Raw genomic sequence first — 17,785 nt, forward strand, 5'->3', positions numbered from 1 at the left:
AGCTTGTTCTCAAGAGATATATACACCTTACTTTCCTTCACCGAGGCTACCTGCGCGCCAATTATGCTGATGGCTTTGTGTGATGTGGCCGTGTTTAGGCGAGACACAGTTTGCTTGCAGACATTACCAGTCTTAGTCCCTATGCTCGTAACTGCTGACCTATGCCGGCAGGGGCCCGAGCCCAAGGCACACGCAGCCAGCGCAGGTGTTTCAGCGGCTGCCATGGGGCAGAGCCCCTGTAAGAAGCAGAAGGGGACAGGCCACAACTAACGTCGCTTCCGCCTGGGTAAACGGCTCAGGGCTGATCTACCGCAGGGCCCCGCTCTCCCAGGGGCCTCACGCCGCCGCAGCGAGGGAGGCACGTTCATCGCTGGGCCCAGAGAAGCGCGGCCTGGCCCCTCCGCCGGGCTCCCCCAGGGCGGCTGGGGCAGAGCCGGGCCCCGACCCCGGGCCTCTCCACGTCCCGGCCGCCCTGCCTCAGCGCGGTGCGCCGCTGAACGAGCCCCCTCCGCCCCCAACGGCACAGCCTCGGGGAGCCTCTGCGCCGCCACTCGGGCCTCGCATGCGGCGGGGAAGGGGCCGCCTCCGCCCGCGCGGGGCGAGCCAGCCCCTACCCGATCCCCCCGCCCCCAAGGAGCCGTCACGGCGGCTGCCGCGCCCCCTCGCTAGCGGGGCCGCAGCCTGCCCCCGCCCTGCCCCCGCCCGACGCGGCCCCAGCGCAAAATGGCGCTTCAGGCTCAGCACGGCCCGCGCTTAGGTTTTCATTGGCCTGCAAATCTCGCGAGACCTCGGGCGGGACTGTCCCGCCATGACCCATCCGGCTGGTGCAGCCTCTTTCGGGACAGTTTCGCGCAGTGGGCGGGTCCTAGCGGGCTCTAGGGCGGAGCTACAGGGGGTGGGGGGAGTCTGATTTATGGCTCCACCTCTTCTGTAGCCTAATCCGCCCCAATCTCTTACGTTATAAGTGGGCGACTCAAAGGTCGAAGGCCCTCCAAGTGGTCCTTGGTATCGGCGTCGCCTGCTGAGACGGGAATGCGGGCGCCTGTTAATTATATAATCGCCGCGGAGGTGGCTTCTAAAATCCTCCTAGTGGCGTGGGGAGTTAGTGGCGGGTGCGGGCCCCCGAGCTGCGTTATCGTGGGTAGCGCAGCGGGTGACTTCGTGCGCCGCGGAGCCTGGCGGGGCTGTCCCGCAGCAGAGCCCCGGCAATGTCTGGCTCCCAGGCAGCGCTGGCCGTAGCGGAGCGTCGGCTGCGGCGATTACCGGGTTAAGCGGCGGCCTCCGGGGCCCGCTCAGAGGCGCCTCCCGGCCACTCCCCGAGCCGGCCGCGCGGGGATGAGGCGGCGGCGCAGCGACACAAAGGCTCCTCCGGGGCTACCCGTTGCCTAGTGCGGGCGCGGCCCGGCTCCCCCCTTTCCCGTGTCCGCCAAGCTCCCTCACCACTCAGCGGTCCCTGCCCTGCTCCCCCGGCCTCCTTTCCTCTCTCCCTGGGGACCGGCAGGCGGGATCCCCCGCCTCCCCTCCCCGCTCAGCTCGGGGCCCCGTGGGGGAGGATGTCGGAGGAGCACGCAATGGATAAAATGATTAAGGTAGGAAGGAGGCGCCGGAGCTCGGGGACCCCGATCCCCCCCCGTCAATCCCTCTTCCCCTCCCCCCACGCCTTTCCGCTCGGGGTCTTCAGACCCTTAAAACAGCTCACTCCTTTCGCTTTGGGGGCTTGGACCCCACCCCCCAAAATCTCTTGGTATGTGGCGGGGGGAGTCGCCCCTAGTGCTGGGTGCAGTCTCTGCAGGGGCCACAAATCTTTGCTCAATATCTTTGGGGGGGGGGCGAAGAACCTGGCTGATCTTGTTTCACTCAGATGTCTCCGAAATACCTTGGAGTGGAGCAATCTGAGCTCCCTATTACAAATTTTATTCCTTGTTCTTATTCTTTCCATCAACATATTCTTTCGCACATGCTGTCTCTCTGAAAACAAACTTCAGCCATCTGTGTCCTTTGATACTGAGAATAAAGAGCTAAAATATTTAAATATGAGTGACTTTAATTACAGTGCTGTTAAATTTGGCAATGGAAATTTAACCAGCTGGCAGAATAGCTCTGTGCTATTGTCATTGGCTGATCGTTGGTTTGAGTGCTGTTAGGGTAATAAATATGTAGGCACTCTGATACTATGTTGAGTATAAAAACTTGTACCCATGTCCCACTGATTGCAGGAGCAACTCCCTGAAGTCTTTTGCCATGTAGTGGACCGAATCTAACCAGACAGTTTTGTAGTCTGTCCTCAAATTGATATGCAGGAAATTTGTCCACTTCAGAAGAAAATGCTGCTCTTTATGAAAACAAACTTGGCATGTGTGACATCTGCTTTTTGGGAGAAAGGGGAGGGCACAAAACAGACTTAGGTTTGCACAGCAAGAATGATTGTAAGAACTTAATTTTTTGTTGAATCCTGTCACCTGCCTGGGTTGATTCCCTGAGAAAAATAGTGAAAGTCAGTGAGACAAAAACAACAATAAAAATGTACTAGAGGATGTATAATACAGTCAGATACCTCAGGAGTGATTAATCCTGTTGGTAACAGACTGAGGACAGTGCAGTTGTTGTCCAAAAGTGAGCATTCATCTGTCTGACTTGCACAGGCACTACAATCCTGTGGCACAGTTTGTAAGAATAAGCATTTGCCTAGATGGCCTTCGTTTAAAAATCCCCCCCCCTCCCCCCCGTGTGTACTGTGGTGTGTGCCAGCCATGTAGCTGGCTGTTATTCTCGGGATAGCTAGTTAGCAGTGGATACTGTGTGATTCTTTAGGATAAAAGACATGATATCAATTCAAAATATAATTCAATCCTTCATTAAAGCATGAGGTTGAACTTCCCATTTATCATTGATCAAATGTGATTATTACAGTTTGTTTTCATGCCCATTGGTTCAAGTTCTGCAACAAAAGTTGGGTGAACGTAGATCACTGTGTCAGCATAAACTAGCAGAAGTTGGAAAGTACATTTGAGCAATGCAAATCCACTCATATTTTGAAGATCAGGCATTAATTACTCCAAATTTTGAATTGGTTTTTATGTTGAATATGAATGGTTCTTTTTAAATTCCTCTCTACAATTTTTCACCGGGTCTAGGGGGAAAGTGTTGGAGAATGAACTTGCAAGACTTTTTTCCCCCAAATATTTGATACACGCGAGGGCCTGTGCCGGAAAAGAGCTTAGTTGGTTTTCAGAGACTGCCACTCACTTGCTGTTCTGTTGGCGCCTGGATATGAGATGTGTAGGATGAGTGCCCACACCATTCTTTTTAAGTGCCCTCTACTTATTGAATGGAAGTTGAACTCTTTGCCACAGTGGAACTCCAATGGATGGAGGGAGGTCTGGGGAAATATATGGCAATGAGAGTGAACCCCAGGAAGCAGGCTTAGTTCATCTTTAAGCGCAAAACAATAAAAGGCATACAAATCCCACCGCTATAGGTGAGAACTTTTAACCTCAGCATAAGGCTCCATGCACCCTTTGCATAACAGGCATGAGTGTTTGAAGCAATTTTAAGGTACAACTTAGCACATTTAAAATCCCTTCACTAGTAGCAGCTGCAGCACTTTCATTCTGAGCATCTGCAAATTAGTTCCAGTTGACCTGCCAGTCACTTTACAAGTTCACTGCTTCACTACACTGCTCCTCCCAAGTTGCTAGGTCTTTCCAGCTGGAGAGCTAGCTATAGTATACTGCTGGTTTGCTACCTGCATCGGTAGGTGCTGTTTCAGCCCTTCAGAAGCTACTTCCTCCATCTATTTCCCCCCCCCTTTCCAAAAAAAACTTTCTTCAGTTTCTCTAGAGAATCTATAGGTTCATTTCAGAAGCTTTAAAATAGCATTTAGTCTTGTCTGAGCTCTTTGCTTTCGCCTGCAGCTGTCTCCTTTCATGGTCTCTTTGTCCTATATAAGGCAGGAAGAAACAGTTGTCTTGCTAGGCTTCTCTGAAGAGAGGGTTTTAATTCCTCCTTGCATCAAGGAAATTCCAAGTTATTCCTTGGAGGGTCTTATAGACACCATGAATATTGTTTGCCATTCTGTTTGGGCAGGGAAGGTGCTGAGGAGGTGTAGCGTGATGTGTTAGCCATTGTTCAAAGAGACCCCATCTATACTTTAATATTTTTTTAGAATGAAAAGGCAATTTTTCTAATTGCCTGCACTTTCATTATACAAATAACTGATCCAAGAATAAAACAAGGGGATAAATCTGTTCCTTTATATGACTTTAAGATCATTGCAACTGATAAATTGATAAGAGAACTACACTTTGTCAGTGTTATTACTTGAAAACAATAAGCCATGTAATAAACACCTGCTCTAATTTTCTCCTATTTCTTCTAAGGGGGTATAACTGGGACATGTGAAAGATGCTTAAACTTGTACCTTTGTTCATGCCACTCTATTATTAGTGCCCAACTTTACTAAGCACTCTGCAGGTCATATAGAGAGGCAAGCTCCCTGTCCTAAACAGCTTGCAATATAATTTTAAATTCATGTCTCCCCTTTACCCGGGGACCTATTCCCTTATCCTTGCATGTGATTCAGTCCTTTCAAATCTTGCTTAAAATACCACATTTTCTGGGAGGCCGTTCAACATTAACCCACCAACTGCAGTGGATATTGGGGGTCTTTTAAATTAATTAAATTTAAAAAGACTGACCATTTGAGTTTTGCATCTTGAGCCTGTCAGTAATATGTCTGAACATCTGTATTTTACTTTGGTGATCCACTCCTGTATTTAGAAGATGCCTTTCTCTGTATACAGCTCTGAGCACACAGGTGGTAAAATATGCAATAAGTTTGTCACACATTCCAGATAATGACCAGTACAGATCGTGCAGGGTGAGGGAAGGATGATGAGCAGAAAGAGAGCTCAGACCCTGGCTTTGGTCACTATTGTACTACTAAGTCTGACAGAAAATATATAGGAAAGACTAGTCAAAATAGTCGCTTGGCAAACGGTTTATTCTGTTCACTGCACCTTAACGTTTTTCTCCTGTTTAATCTTTCCCCTGCATTGTCGATCTCTACTTCCTGTGTTCCTTAGAGCAAGCCAGAAAACAAACTTACATAAATTACTTCCTGGGAGGAGCAGCATCAGGAACAATATGGAATATATATTTCCCTGGCACTATATTAACAGCTAGCATATATAAATGTATACTCTTCTCCCGTGGTATTGTTAGATGACTGTCTTTAACAGCAGTGGTAGAAGTTTTAGCCAACACACTGTCTATGCTCAGGCCCCCCACTTCTACAACAAATGATGTAATGTTGAAGGAACATGTTTAAGTATGATAGTTCCTGAGGCATATCATAGTACGGTTTGGTCCTGTTTGTGTGTATCAGAGAAAAAATGGTTATTCTGAGTGTGGTTCCTTAACAAACAAGATCAAACCAGTTTTTAGCACTGGCCTCTGCTGTGCTTAATTTGCAAAGTAAAGATCCAAAGACTGGAAATCTCAGTTCTTTAGCAAGATGCTAATGTGGATGGGACCAAAAAGTAAATTCAAATTAAAAATATATTGTTCATCCACAGTTTGTCTGGTTTTTTTTTTGGGGGGGGGGGGAGGGAGAAGAAGGGGTGAGGCAGAACTCAGGAGCAAGATAGTCTTGCATACGATGGTCACCCCCTTCAGAATACTAGCATGACCAGCTTTAGCAAACTGCCCCAGCAGCACAAAAAATATTTTACACTATAGCACCATGTTATGCTATTGTTTGTAAGGGTGTGTAACTTTCCTTGGTAAAGTGAAATAAAAGCAGATTTTTCCATTGATGTCTCTTTCAAATCTGGGCTGCAGATATATGCTTTTCAGAAAGGTTGTGGTAATTGTTTTTTCCCTTTTGCATAGGAAACCTCCATTTTAGAGGAATACAGCATTAACTGGACTCAGAAGCTGGGAGCTGGAATCAGTGGTCCAGTTAGGTAAGACAGTACACCTGCTGATTTGTGTATGCCATCAAATTGTCAGGTTAGCTGCAAAGAAATGAGTATATATTTTAACTGTGTTAATAGTAGAAAGAAGTGTAACTCTTGAAGAGTTCCTCCCGTTTAGTTAAAAGGAAATAGGAAAAGTTTGTGTGTTAGTAACAAGTTCTTGACTCTGATGTAAGGTACCATGTACATGGAGTGTATATGTGACTCGGGTACTCTGCCACTATTGGGAATGTTTGCAATAAAAGTAAAAATTCTTCATCTCATCTCTCTCATTTTGCCCCATTGCCCACCATTCTATTTCTAAAACAAACTAGGAATAGCTACGTGCTTGGGCAAGATGCTCTTAGAAAATCCTGTTCCAGCATCTGTTTCTCTTTCTAAAACACTGTCCATACAATGCAGAGGGCACCATGCCCATCTATGGTATTGTCAGTTGGTTATTCAGCACTAGATGCCTTTTAGCTAATTTTACCAGCTCTTTTTTTCAGCTTATGTGAAGCCAATTCAGATACTGTAACTAGTCCAGTATCTTTTACCAGAACTAGCTGGATCGTTAATATTCTTATCACTGACATGCAAGAACTGGGCCCTGCCTGCAAGGCGCTATGAACAGTCTGTCAGCCTGGAACCCCAGAACAGACATTTGTACTTCTGTCCTTTTCACTCACCGCTGGAGTGCCGCTCGGGGCTGGGTCTCATCTACTGCCCCCCGCTGACAGTCACTCTTGTCCTGCAGGGGCCTGCTTCTTCTCATGGCTCAGCCCTCTGGCAAGGTTACATTTAGTCCCCCTCCCAAGTCCAATAAACTTAAACTCAGACATAACTCTTTGCCCTTAGCCTGACTCCCTCCTCTACAGATTCTTTAACCTGAAGGTCTAGCTCCAAATGCAACAGTCCTGCCTGCATTGTGTCGGGATGTTCCCATACCACCTTTCCCAGTGGTGGGTAGGGGAACCCCTGGCCTCCCTCTCCCCTAGGCTCCAATTCAGAGACTCCACAGTGAGCAGCTAAGGTTTGTTCCCTTTGACTCTTGCTGCTTCCTGGAATTCTCTCTACCTTGGCTTTCCTTCTGGCCCTTTCCTTTAGTGTTCTCTCTGCCTCTCTCTAGATCATTCTTCACTCTCTAACAACCAGAGATGGACTGAAAAATCACCCTTCTTAACTGGGCTTCCTCCCTTTGTACTCACCACCCAGCTGGGCTTCATCTGGTGGGACCTAGCCCCGCCTCCAGGTTTCTTAATTGAGCTGTTCTAGCTCCAGTTAACCCGTTTAGTGCCAATGTGGAGAATATACCTCGTTACAATCCTGGAAAACAAACTTCACTGTCTCTAGCACTGGGGGACTGAGAAGGAGAAGACCAGTTGGGCCATCTCATCTATTTTCCCTGTCCAGGAAGGATGATTTCTTACAATACATTTTTTATCACTCTGTCCCATCGAGTTTGAAATTTTCCTTTGTTCTTTATATTTGATGGCTGCCAAATAGGCCTAAGACCCTTCCCTCTGAAGCAGTCCAATCATTAATATTAAATATACATTGCACAAGTGCTTGTTTTCAACATGGTCAGTGGCCTTGTCAGAACAATAGCTTTGCATTGGAAACACTATGTGTATTATTGCTGATTAAACTCTACTTTCCAGATGTTTAATTTGTCAGTGAGTTTTTAATCAAAAGCTACTCACTTAATTATTAACATGTATAATATATTGTTTCTAATCTGCAAAGCTATTTACCAATTTCAGTCCTTGCCGTCTCTTGAATCAAGATGTGCTGTGTATTGTTGGGAGTATAAATTCTGTGTAAAATGTCCACATTTCAAGTGTGTCTTGTGATCGTTGTGGAATATGGTGATGACTTGTCATTCCTTTGAGGCTTTCTAGTCTAGTTTCTCAACAAGCACCCTGTATATTACAAATAGCCTATGTTAATCTTCGCTCCCATTTGATGAGCTAATACCAGTAATTATAAATCAGTTAATTAAAATACCTTTTTCACAATCCTGCTGACTGAATGATTTTGTTGCTATAATACCAGAGTCTGCATGAAAAAATCTACTCAAGAACGGTTTGCACTGAAAATTCTTCTTGATCGTCCAAAAGCTAGAAATGAGGTATAGTTCATTTTTTAAAAACCTGTATAATTATTGAAATGTACAAGATCTCTCCCATTTTGCAAATTATTCCACTTGTATTAAAAAGAATTAGCTAAGGTAGAAAGTGAGTCAGCCATTGGCAGATTCCCTTATGATATGTTAAGAAGGGTTTGCTTTTTGCAATACCGCTTGCTAGGCAGTGCTCTGCTTTTGACCGTATGAACTCCCTATGTTTGGTTTCTACTGGGAACACTTTTGTGGTCTTGCTAGACATGCTGCATTCACAATGGATATCTGCTGTCTATGTACAGAAGGTTCAGTTCAGAAAGGTGTATGAATTTACAGTGCCCTCCTCACCCTCCATTATGTAACATAATATGAATAGTTTAGAGGTAATTTACCTTCCATACATCTCACTCCCAGCATTACTAAAATAAGAACTGTCAGACATGCTTCAAGTGGCACTCTAAATAATTTAGGGTTGATTTGGTGTAGGAGATCTTAGATGAGCACACTAGCTTAATTTATGATTACATTAGTGTGAGTGACACTAACATGGGAATAGCCATGTGGAATGCATGATCTTTAAGAGGGCTATTACAGATTTTTTTATGATTTTGCACACTGTGTTCTTTTGAATTTTTTTTGTTGAATGAAAATAGATGTGATGTTTCAGGCAACATTTAATCAGTGTACATTAAAATGTCATTTATTCTTAAATTAAAAAAACACGTATATATCACCCATTCTTTACACATCTAGCACTGGTGTCCTTCTCCTCACATTGAAAAATGTATCAATCGACATAAAATTACAAGCTATAGTTTACAATTTTAATGCTCCCCACTCTAGAAAGAAAAAGGAAAAAAAGAGAGAAATTGTGCTTAAGATTTATGCAAATTCCTTTTCCTGCTACAAAGCAAATTCTCATTAAATTGCCTGGGAAAGCTACATGAAAATAAGATCAAGGATCTGGCTTGATCCTCCAAACTAAGAGGTTTAAAACTGGTTGAAGCTTCCAGTATGGCAGAATATCTGAATAGAAGGTGACTTTACGTATCATGAGTACTATTCCATCTGGTCATAAAAGGAGGCAGGGTCTAGAGTTTGAACTTTTATTGGTGAACTTCCAGATGTTTGTCACTGTAAGCCATATCCTTATTGTTACTGTAAGATCATTTCTTTAAAAAAAAATCTTCTAAAGATTGAACTTTGAGTGGTTTATTAGAGTTGATACCATAAGCTGTAACAATTCTTGACAGGTAAATAAATTGATATTGTCTTTTTGTCTTATTTATTTGAATGTAATGTCTCCTTGGCTGATCACATAAATGCTTTTAGGCATCGTTTTGAAATAAGTGAGTGGGCTATATAATTTTTAGCCTGTGTGTAATTTACATGGAAGCAGTTAAGTCATTTTGATTTATTGGTTCCTGTAGTCTTGGGGATATGGGGAGGAATGGAGCGGTTTGATGCATACCGTTGTATACAGTAATGTTTCTTACCTTCTCTTTAAGGTACGTCTGCACATGATGTGTGCAACACATCCAAATATTGTTCAAATTATTGAAGTTTATGCTAACAGTGTGCAGTTCCCTCATGAATCCAGTCCAAGGTAAGATTACATAGGGTGATTGATTCCCACATCTTGCTTTCCATATTTAGGCCCAGGTATAGTGGAGACTTTTTTAATAATAATAAATAATTAATAATGAACCTGAAAGGAACCCCCAGCTGGAGCTTCCAGGCAAAATACTACACTTCACAGTAAGCTACACCCATTTTTCTCATTGCAGTGCCCTGGCTTTATAGACAGATACTGTATACATTGAATTTCATTTTTTGATTAAAGTTTGATTTCTTTGCTGCATATTTCCTGCCATCATCTTGTTGAAAAATACCATAATTTGGAACACATACATTGTCTGAGAGTAAACAGGCTTCTGTCCTGCTTTAATACTAGTTTGGCGCATAAGAGCTTCAGAGTCAGCATTCTTTGAGGAGCTTTCCAGTTTCAAGCCTGTATTAAAACAGGGTAGGAGTTGTAGTTTTATCTCTCTGACACTGATACTTTCCCTTTTATATGCAGGCTCACAAATGAGATCCCTTTGCAAGAGATTGGTGTCTTCTGGCCAGGAGCAGGTTCAGAAATGCCAGTGTAAATAATACATCTGTATATTGAATTGCATTTGAAAAATAACATTTCTGAACCTGGGCAATTGTCAACTATTGATATGACCTAGGGAAAAAATACTGACAGTAGCTTCTAATTGGGTGTTAAGGACTTAAGAGTGGGTAGAGTTTTGTTTTAATATAAAACGAAGGACTGCCATCCTCTGTCTTTTTGTTCTCAGGGGGGTTGACAGTAAAACTTTAATTAAAACTGGGAGGCACAATATGGTATCCTGCCTCTAAAACTTTAAAGGTGGCTGGCAGCTTCACATTTGTAAATTGCTATGGACACCTACAGCTCTACATAAATAATCCCTACATGCATTCGCTTCAGTTGGAAAGCATGAGAGCCTAATGTGAAGAGCAAACTGTAGTCTCCCGTGTGATAGTACAATGCGCTATTCAGGGAGTCAGATTATGCAGGAGACCAGAAGATACTGTATTTGACGCTGTAAAAACCAAAATTATTAAACTATAGTAGACAGAACAACAGTATGAGACAATTACACTGTCTCTCTTTTGGCCTGCATCACCAGCTCTGAAATGTGCGTTTCTAGATTAGCAATTGTTATATTTTGACAATTTTTTTAATGTAATGAAATGAAATGCTTTTAAACAGGGCTCGGCTTCTAATTGTAATGGAGATGATGGAAGGGGGAGAGCTATTTCACAGAATCAGCCAGCACCGGCACTTTACTGAGAAGCAAGCAAGCCAAGTAACAAAGCAGGCAAGTTAACTCCCATGTATAAGCAAAACCAGGAACAATAATGGTTAAAATAGTTACAATTTCATGGGGGCGGGGAAGGAAAAAGGAAGCTAAAATAACCCTCAGTTCTGATCCAATGATCATTGCCTGCTTTGTTATAATCTGATAATACCAAAGTTTTGATAGAACTGAAGAATTTTAAGGTTTTTGCTAGTTTTTCTGGGTTAAGATCTTTGTACCTTTTGAAGTCCTTCTTATTAGTGGTTCTCCAGCTTCTTCATTCTCCTGAGCACTTCACAAGAGAGAGAGACCCTCCTAACCTGTCCCTGGCTTTGCAGTTCTCAAAATGTTGTATTCAGGAGACCACCAGGAAGGGTCTTCATGGGGAACAGATGGTCGCAGGCCTAGCAGGGAACCACTGCTAACTATCAGATATAATTACTAATTAGTAGTGTTTCTCTCAGCCCATGGGAGACAGCAGATATACCATATTATGTATATATGCCCTAAGCATTCATTTTTCTAGAAGTCTAGAAAATACCAGTGTTCTCTCTAAGCGTCAAGGATCTGCTAATGTCTTGTGGAAGACCTAAAAATCCATTGAGTTCCAAGATGAGTCTACCAGTATGTATAGCACATGTCTTCTGTGTTTCTTTTCTCTCCCTAGCCAACTAGAACGCACTCAGCACTGTGGTATCTTGGCATCTCCCCAGCTTGTATTACTGAGGACTTTTGCATCCATCAAATGCTTTGTTGCTTATCAGTTCATCTGCTCATCTCCCATCAGAGGGGCCAGATGTGGTCAAGTTTGAAGGAGGGGCTCAGTGGGTTAGGATTTCTGTAAGGATCCCCTTGGGAAATTCCCCATATCATTCCTCTGAGAAGGGAAACTGTTCCTTCTTCCTCCCACCCTTCTGGGTGAGCTGTGGGGCCCACCCAGAAAAGCCCAGATTCATGAGAGGGCTGCAGAAAAAATAATCTAGCCTTAGGCTGTCGTTTCTCCAGAGAACCACTGTGGGGCAGGAAAGGCCTCTACCAGGAGCCACAGAAAAGGAGGATATGGCTGCAAAAGTGTTTGAGCCCTTCCACATGCTGAAGGGCTCCTCTGCATGTGAATATCGGGAACACAGTCCCCCTCACCTCGTTCTTGCGGAGAGAATTATGACATCCCAAAATGAAGATGCATGAATTGAGATGGGAGATATACGGAGCAAGATTCAATGAAAACTCTAAGCTACAAATATCCTGGTCCCCTGAAAATGACCATAGTGGGTTTAAAAAGAAAAAGCAGACAGGGATACCACATAATTCTTTCTAAATTGAATGCTTTTCAACGTTTTCCACAGGGTGTTTGGCTCTTTAAGCTGTTGATATGGCTGCATAGTGATACCTTGATGTCATGATTGTGCTTCCAGTGTATTAGGGAGACTGTGCTGGGTGCTGTATTTTGAGGGGGAGGCGGAGGGGAGATTTGGAGGGGATGGAGCAAATTCTGTTCTTTCTAACTTAATTTTCTATAAAATACCTTATGTCAGTGGTTTTCAACCTTTTTTCATTTGCGGACCCCTAAAACATTTCAAATGGAGGTGTTGGACCCCTTTGGAAATCTTAGACCACAGGTTGAAAACCACTGTCTTATGTTTTGTAAGTTGTTTCTCATGAAGTGTTAATTGCAATTATCTTTCTGGCTTTCCATTCAGTGCAATGGACCAGCCCAGAAATTAGATGAGAAGTGCAGGATTGTTCTTCGCAGTAAATTTACTAGTGTTTTATGAAGTTTGGTTGTAAAAGACAGCACACTTTCTGAACAAGAGTCTCCAGGAAGAACTTGTCAAAAGTAACTTTTTTTTTTTAAGCACATGGACGGAATTCAGTTCATTTATGTCCAGTCTTACAACCATGCATGTGTGAAGTCCATTGATTTCAATGAGACCACACACATGCATAAAGTTACTTATTAATGCATTAGCCTTTGCAAGAATGGGGTTTTAGAAACTACTTTAAAGCGTTATTCTTATGTCTGGTGTTTCCTGAATAATATCTGCAGTTAGAGAATTTTAACCCTGTGTTCCCAGTTAATGAAGCCTATCCTGAGTCCCTGCTTGGGCAGAAGTCCCATTGAAATCAATGAATTCTCCCCAAATAAGGACTGCTTGACTGGGCCTTAATTTTGTTTTGTTTCAATGATGTTATGTAAACATTTTTTCTTTTCATTGTTTAAATGAATTGCACCTTCACATGTGCAATCTGTGGAGTCTTAAGACTAGGTAACAAGTTTCTAAGCAATTGCAGCAGTGTAAAACTATCATCCTCTTACCTTGGAAGGACTACTAGTAGTTTTCTATGTCACATGGAACAGGTGAAATGTAGACAGTCCATTAACGTGTTAAAGAATAAAGTGGCCTGAATGTTAGCTCTTAAGTAATGAAAGAGAGAAAACGTTGGCTGAAATCAACTTTCGTAGCTGAAGTCCTGAAATAAGAACTTTACTGTTGAAAGTTAAGCAGAATGTAATTGCTTGAGTAACTGCAAGCATGTTAGTGACACTGCTGACCAAGTCAGCAAATAAAGGGACACTGTCATGATAAAACCTCAGTACTGAAAATGCATTACATACCTGGGTTAGTAATACTGCTCTGGCTTATTTACGTAATGAAAAAGAATGTATGCTGTTTGTTTTCCTTTTGTCGAAGCTTAATGAAATGTAAATTGAATAGACTGGTCAGTGTGTCTACTTCTAGGCAGTTTCACTTCCTGATTTCCATGCACTAGTGCAGTGTGCTGTTTGGGTTTCCAGTACTGCACAGGAATGTCTGAATCTACAATTGGCTTTCATTAAATATTTAAACTTCTCTCTGAAAACATTTGGGGCCTAAACTATGTTACAGTGTCTCTTTAAAGTGCAAATATATTGTCAAGGCAAAGGGAGAAGTCTATAACTAGTTGATTTATTGTGCCCTTTTTCAGATAGCTTTGGCTTTGCAGCACTGTCACTCATTAAACATTGCACATAGAGACCTCAAGCCTGAGAATCTCCTCTTCAAGGATAACTCTTTGGTAAGATGCGGACTTAGTTTTCTTCCGTTCTTGGTGAATTTTATAACATGATCGAAGATGATGCTTAGAAAAGTGGAAAATAATAATAATACCTAGTTCTTATATTGTGCTTTTCATCAGTAGTTCTCAACGTGCTTTACAAAGAGCGGTCATTGTGCAGTGAGATCAGCCCAATCTTTTGGTGATAGCACATGACTGACTCCTTTGGATTCCTACTTCTCAGTGCCCCAATGAAATCCCATTGTGATTTGCTCAGAACAGAACATGTCCGCACCACTGAGATCTTACCTAGGGCCAAATCCTGTGCCTAGCCACGATAAATGGACCTTACATAAGGGATCTTTTCAAGGGTTTGAATGGGACAGAATCCTTCCTACTCTGTTTTTATTACCTTAGTCACTGCATCTCCATCCCTCCCACCCCCAACAAATACTTGCAAATATACACAGTACGAGTGTTTTGATTAGAGCAGGGGTGGCCAAACTGTGGCTCACGAGCCACACGTGGCTCTTGTACAGTTAAAGTGCGGCTTCTGGAGACCCCACCCGCAACCCCCCTTCTCCCCCTCACAGATTGGCAGGGAGGGGAGCTCAGGGCTTCTGGTCTGTGGGGCATGCCTGCTGGGGCCCTGAGCCTTGGCAGGCACCTCCCACAGGGCAGAAGCCTCAAGTCCCACCACCCTCTGCACGGCAGAAGCCCCAAGCCCCGACAGGTGAGCCCCCAGGGCTGAAGCCCCGAGTCCTGGCAGGCGTGCCTGGCTCTCAAGGTTATGAAGATTATTAAAAAGGGTCAGTAAGTTTGGCCACCCCTGGGCTAGAGGATCCATATAGTTGTGGAACCACTGTTGATGGCCCATCACATCCCTCCCTACCCGCGACCCACTCTGCATATGCAAAGGAACCTGCACAGTTTTGCGGGAAGGACCTTCCAGACAAGGCGGTGGGATATACTTTGAGTTTCTGAGAGCAGCCTGGAGCACAAAGGGTATTCATTGCTCAAATAAATCAATTCATGATAGCCGCCTGGTGTCAGTGGGAAGGAAATAGCTGAAAAAGAGGAGTAAGCAACAACAGGAATGAAATTAGAGTTGAATGCAAGAGGGAAGGAAGAACTCTCTACCATAAAGGAAAAGAAATTCAAATACAACAAGATTCCATAATACAATCCCTCCTGCTGCTTGTTTCAGGACGCTCCAGTTAAGTTGTGCGACTTTGGGTTTGCCAAGATAGACCAAGGTGACTTGATGACACCCCAGTTCACTCCATACTATGTAGCACCTCAGGTAATGAATGATTGTACTTTCAGTTATAGGGAAATAATGCATGCAGTATTTATTGGCCATGCCTTTGTACACATGCCAGTCTAATACCCCTTTCTAGAGACTACTAAGGGACTCTCGGGTGGGAGTCATGAATAAATGGATAGTATGGATAGCCTTTCAAAACGAAGTGCCTATTGCTTTACACCACTGCAATCTACTGGTTACAGCAGGGGACTGTGAGACACGAGTTCTAGAGGCTGTTTCTAGCTTGGACTCTGCCTTGCTGCAATCAATTAGCCTTTCTGGTTTGTAGTTTTCCAAGCAAAATGGTGTTAGTATGTATTAGTAAAATGGAGATAAAGGATATATTTTAAATCTTGAATTCTGATCTCCCTCGAGGGGAGGGTCATCTGTAAATTGGGCAGAAACCTATTGTTGCATCTGCGTTGAGACTTAGGGTCTCAGAAACTGAGCTCTGGTTGTGTTAATACAGGTGTTCTGGGGCCTCCTTGCCCCAGTGCAAGCCTATATTAAATTACATTTTAAAAAGCTACATTACAAGAACCTTAAGTTGCAAAGCCAAGTAGTCAAAAGTTAGGAAATGCCAGAAATCAAGTTCTCCATGCACCCTTCATATGGCCCCTTGGTGCACATATGCTGTCTTTAATTATATGATCCCTTCCCTCTCCTTTCCTCAATCCTCTGCAGCCAAATCAGATTAATTCCTCCTCCTCCTTGCTGCCTGGGCACCAGTAGGGTGAGCGTTGAGAGCATAGCAGAGGCAGGCTCCCTGCTCTGTTATGGTGCCTGGCATGACAGCAGCCTCTGACAGCCAGGAGCAGCAACTGTAGGGAAAGTCCTGCTGAGCCCCTGCAGCCCCATGAGGGAGCATGTTCACTCCTTCGATGGGACGGTGCATACATATTCCCCTCAGCATATAGATGTGTGAGGGGCTGGAGCATGCTTAGTGAAGATGGACTCTTTGGAAAATTTAGCTGTTAACTCTGCCCAGTCTCTAAGGAGCCGATTTTTTGAAGGCTTGTAACTTGGCTAGCTTTTCACAAGGGCAGCAAAAAAGGCACATCCCTGACTCCAGCGCAACACCCTGCTGCTGGACGTACTAGAGCTTCCCAACAAAAAAAATTCTTCCAACGCTTTTTTGTAACGTTAGCTAAACAACTAACCTTCATTCTCTAACTTCATTTTTTTTGGCTAACCTCATTCTCAGAAATGGCCAAGCCATTTTAGCTGAAACTTACCCAGAAAATTTCAGACTGAACTGTTTGTTTGGAAAAGTTTTAAGCAGCTGAAAATAGGGTCGTGTAATGGAAGGTGTCAGGCAGCTTTAACTATAGGCATGTGATTTAGATCTGTACTGTAATTTCTAAGGTGGATTCTTGTTTTCGTCTCCCTGCAATAGGTACTGGAGGCACAAAGACGACATCAGAAGGAGAAATCTGGTATTATCCCTACCTCGCCAACACCCTACACTTATAACAAGGTAAACTTCTCAAGGAGCCTGCGTGTTGATGTCTTTTAAGGAAAGTGCTTTTCCCTTCTGCAGGTAGATGCCACCATAGAACGAACTGTAATAGCAGCTTATCCCACTGCCATGAAGTGGGGCATCTGTGACCAGGAGCAGTAAAAAGGTTCAGACTCTAGGCTTCCGAATGCATAAAACTAACACCGAGTTTCCCAGTGAAAAGCAGGAACAGTAACAAACCTTAAGGACCTGTCACTTTGCTTCTTAGCAGGAATGGAATAACCCCAGGGACAGAGTTTTTGCTTTGGCTACTTTACAATGTAGCAAGTGTTGGGAAATAGAAATTAAAAAACCGAGCAGGTGGTACGTTGGCACTATTGGCAGTAGTCTTCCCTGAGTATATGGCGGGCCTGGTTTCCTTAAGCGGGCTGGGAGACTTGCGTGCAGGTGAGTATTATGGTCTGGAGGAAGGTAAACTGTTGCCACAAAAATGCAATTAATTGCAGCTTCGCTTAATAGTTCAAAACACATCTGTCCCTCTTGTTCATAGTTGCTTTTTTCAATCTCCAATTATTATTTTAGGGTTCATGGATTTCAGAGGTACTGTGATTAGTTTCTGCTTGTTAACTGGGCTGCGCAAATTAGCTGTCCCAGGTCTAGTGATACATGACATGCTTAACTGTGCTTCTGGCTTTGAGGAGTTCTTTCTGATGGAAGTGAGCTCTTGGTCTGAAGTGTGAACTCCTTCATAATAGCACGATCAAACGAGAAATATGCCAGCACAGTTCACAGTATTAAAAACTGCAAGGAAAATTATTCCATTGGGATATACCTGTTTGGGAAGAAATTCTTTCACCACTGTCAAAGGCTCTTCCAAAAGAATCCTCTCTTCTGTTGATATTAGGGGCTCCTGATCACACAATAGCAGAGCCTGCTAACTTGAGCCTCTCTCTGATTCATGCTGTTGTCTTTTTTTTTTTTTAAGATGAGGAATAGTTCTATTATACAATGGGAAACTACTTTAATATCTGTACC

General features: G+C 43.6%; 1 protein-coding gene across 2 annotated transcripts in view; it reads left to right on the top strand.

The window, feature by feature from the left end:
• Positions 1-1,007: 1,007 nt before the first annotated feature.
• MAPKAPK5 (MAPK activated protein kinase 5) overlaps positions 1,008-17,785 on the top strand; it is a 31,425-nt gene continuing 14,647 nt past the window's right edge. The window contains exons 1-8 of one of the 2 annotated variants that reach the window (XM_073312538.1): positions 1,008-1,589; positions 5,893-5,966; positions 8,013-8,088; positions 9,588-9,685; positions 10,862-10,970; positions 13,917-14,006; positions 15,193-15,288; positions 16,688-16,768. In XM_073312538.1, the coding sequence (XP_073168639.1) occupies positions 1,554-1,589; positions 5,893-5,966; positions 8,013-8,088; positions 9,588-9,685; positions 10,862-10,970; positions 13,917-14,006; positions 15,193-15,288; positions 16,688-16,768 (660 nt within the window). In that variant the 5' untranslated portion in view covers positions 1,008-1,553. The remainder of the gene's footprint in view (positions 1,590-5,892; positions 5,967-8,012; positions 8,089-9,587; positions 9,686-10,861; positions 10,971-13,916; positions 14,007-15,192; positions 15,289-16,687; positions 16,769-17,785) is intronic. The other variant, XM_073312540.1, reaches the window with a different exon arrangement.

This window comes from Lepidochelys kempii, chromosome 15, assembly GCF_965140265.1.
Source record: "Lepidochelys kempii isolate rLepKem1 chromosome 15, rLepKem1.hap2, whole genome shotgun sequence".
Taxonomy (NCBI): domain Eukaryota; kingdom Metazoa; phylum Chordata; order Testudines; family Cheloniidae; genus Lepidochelys; species Lepidochelys kempii.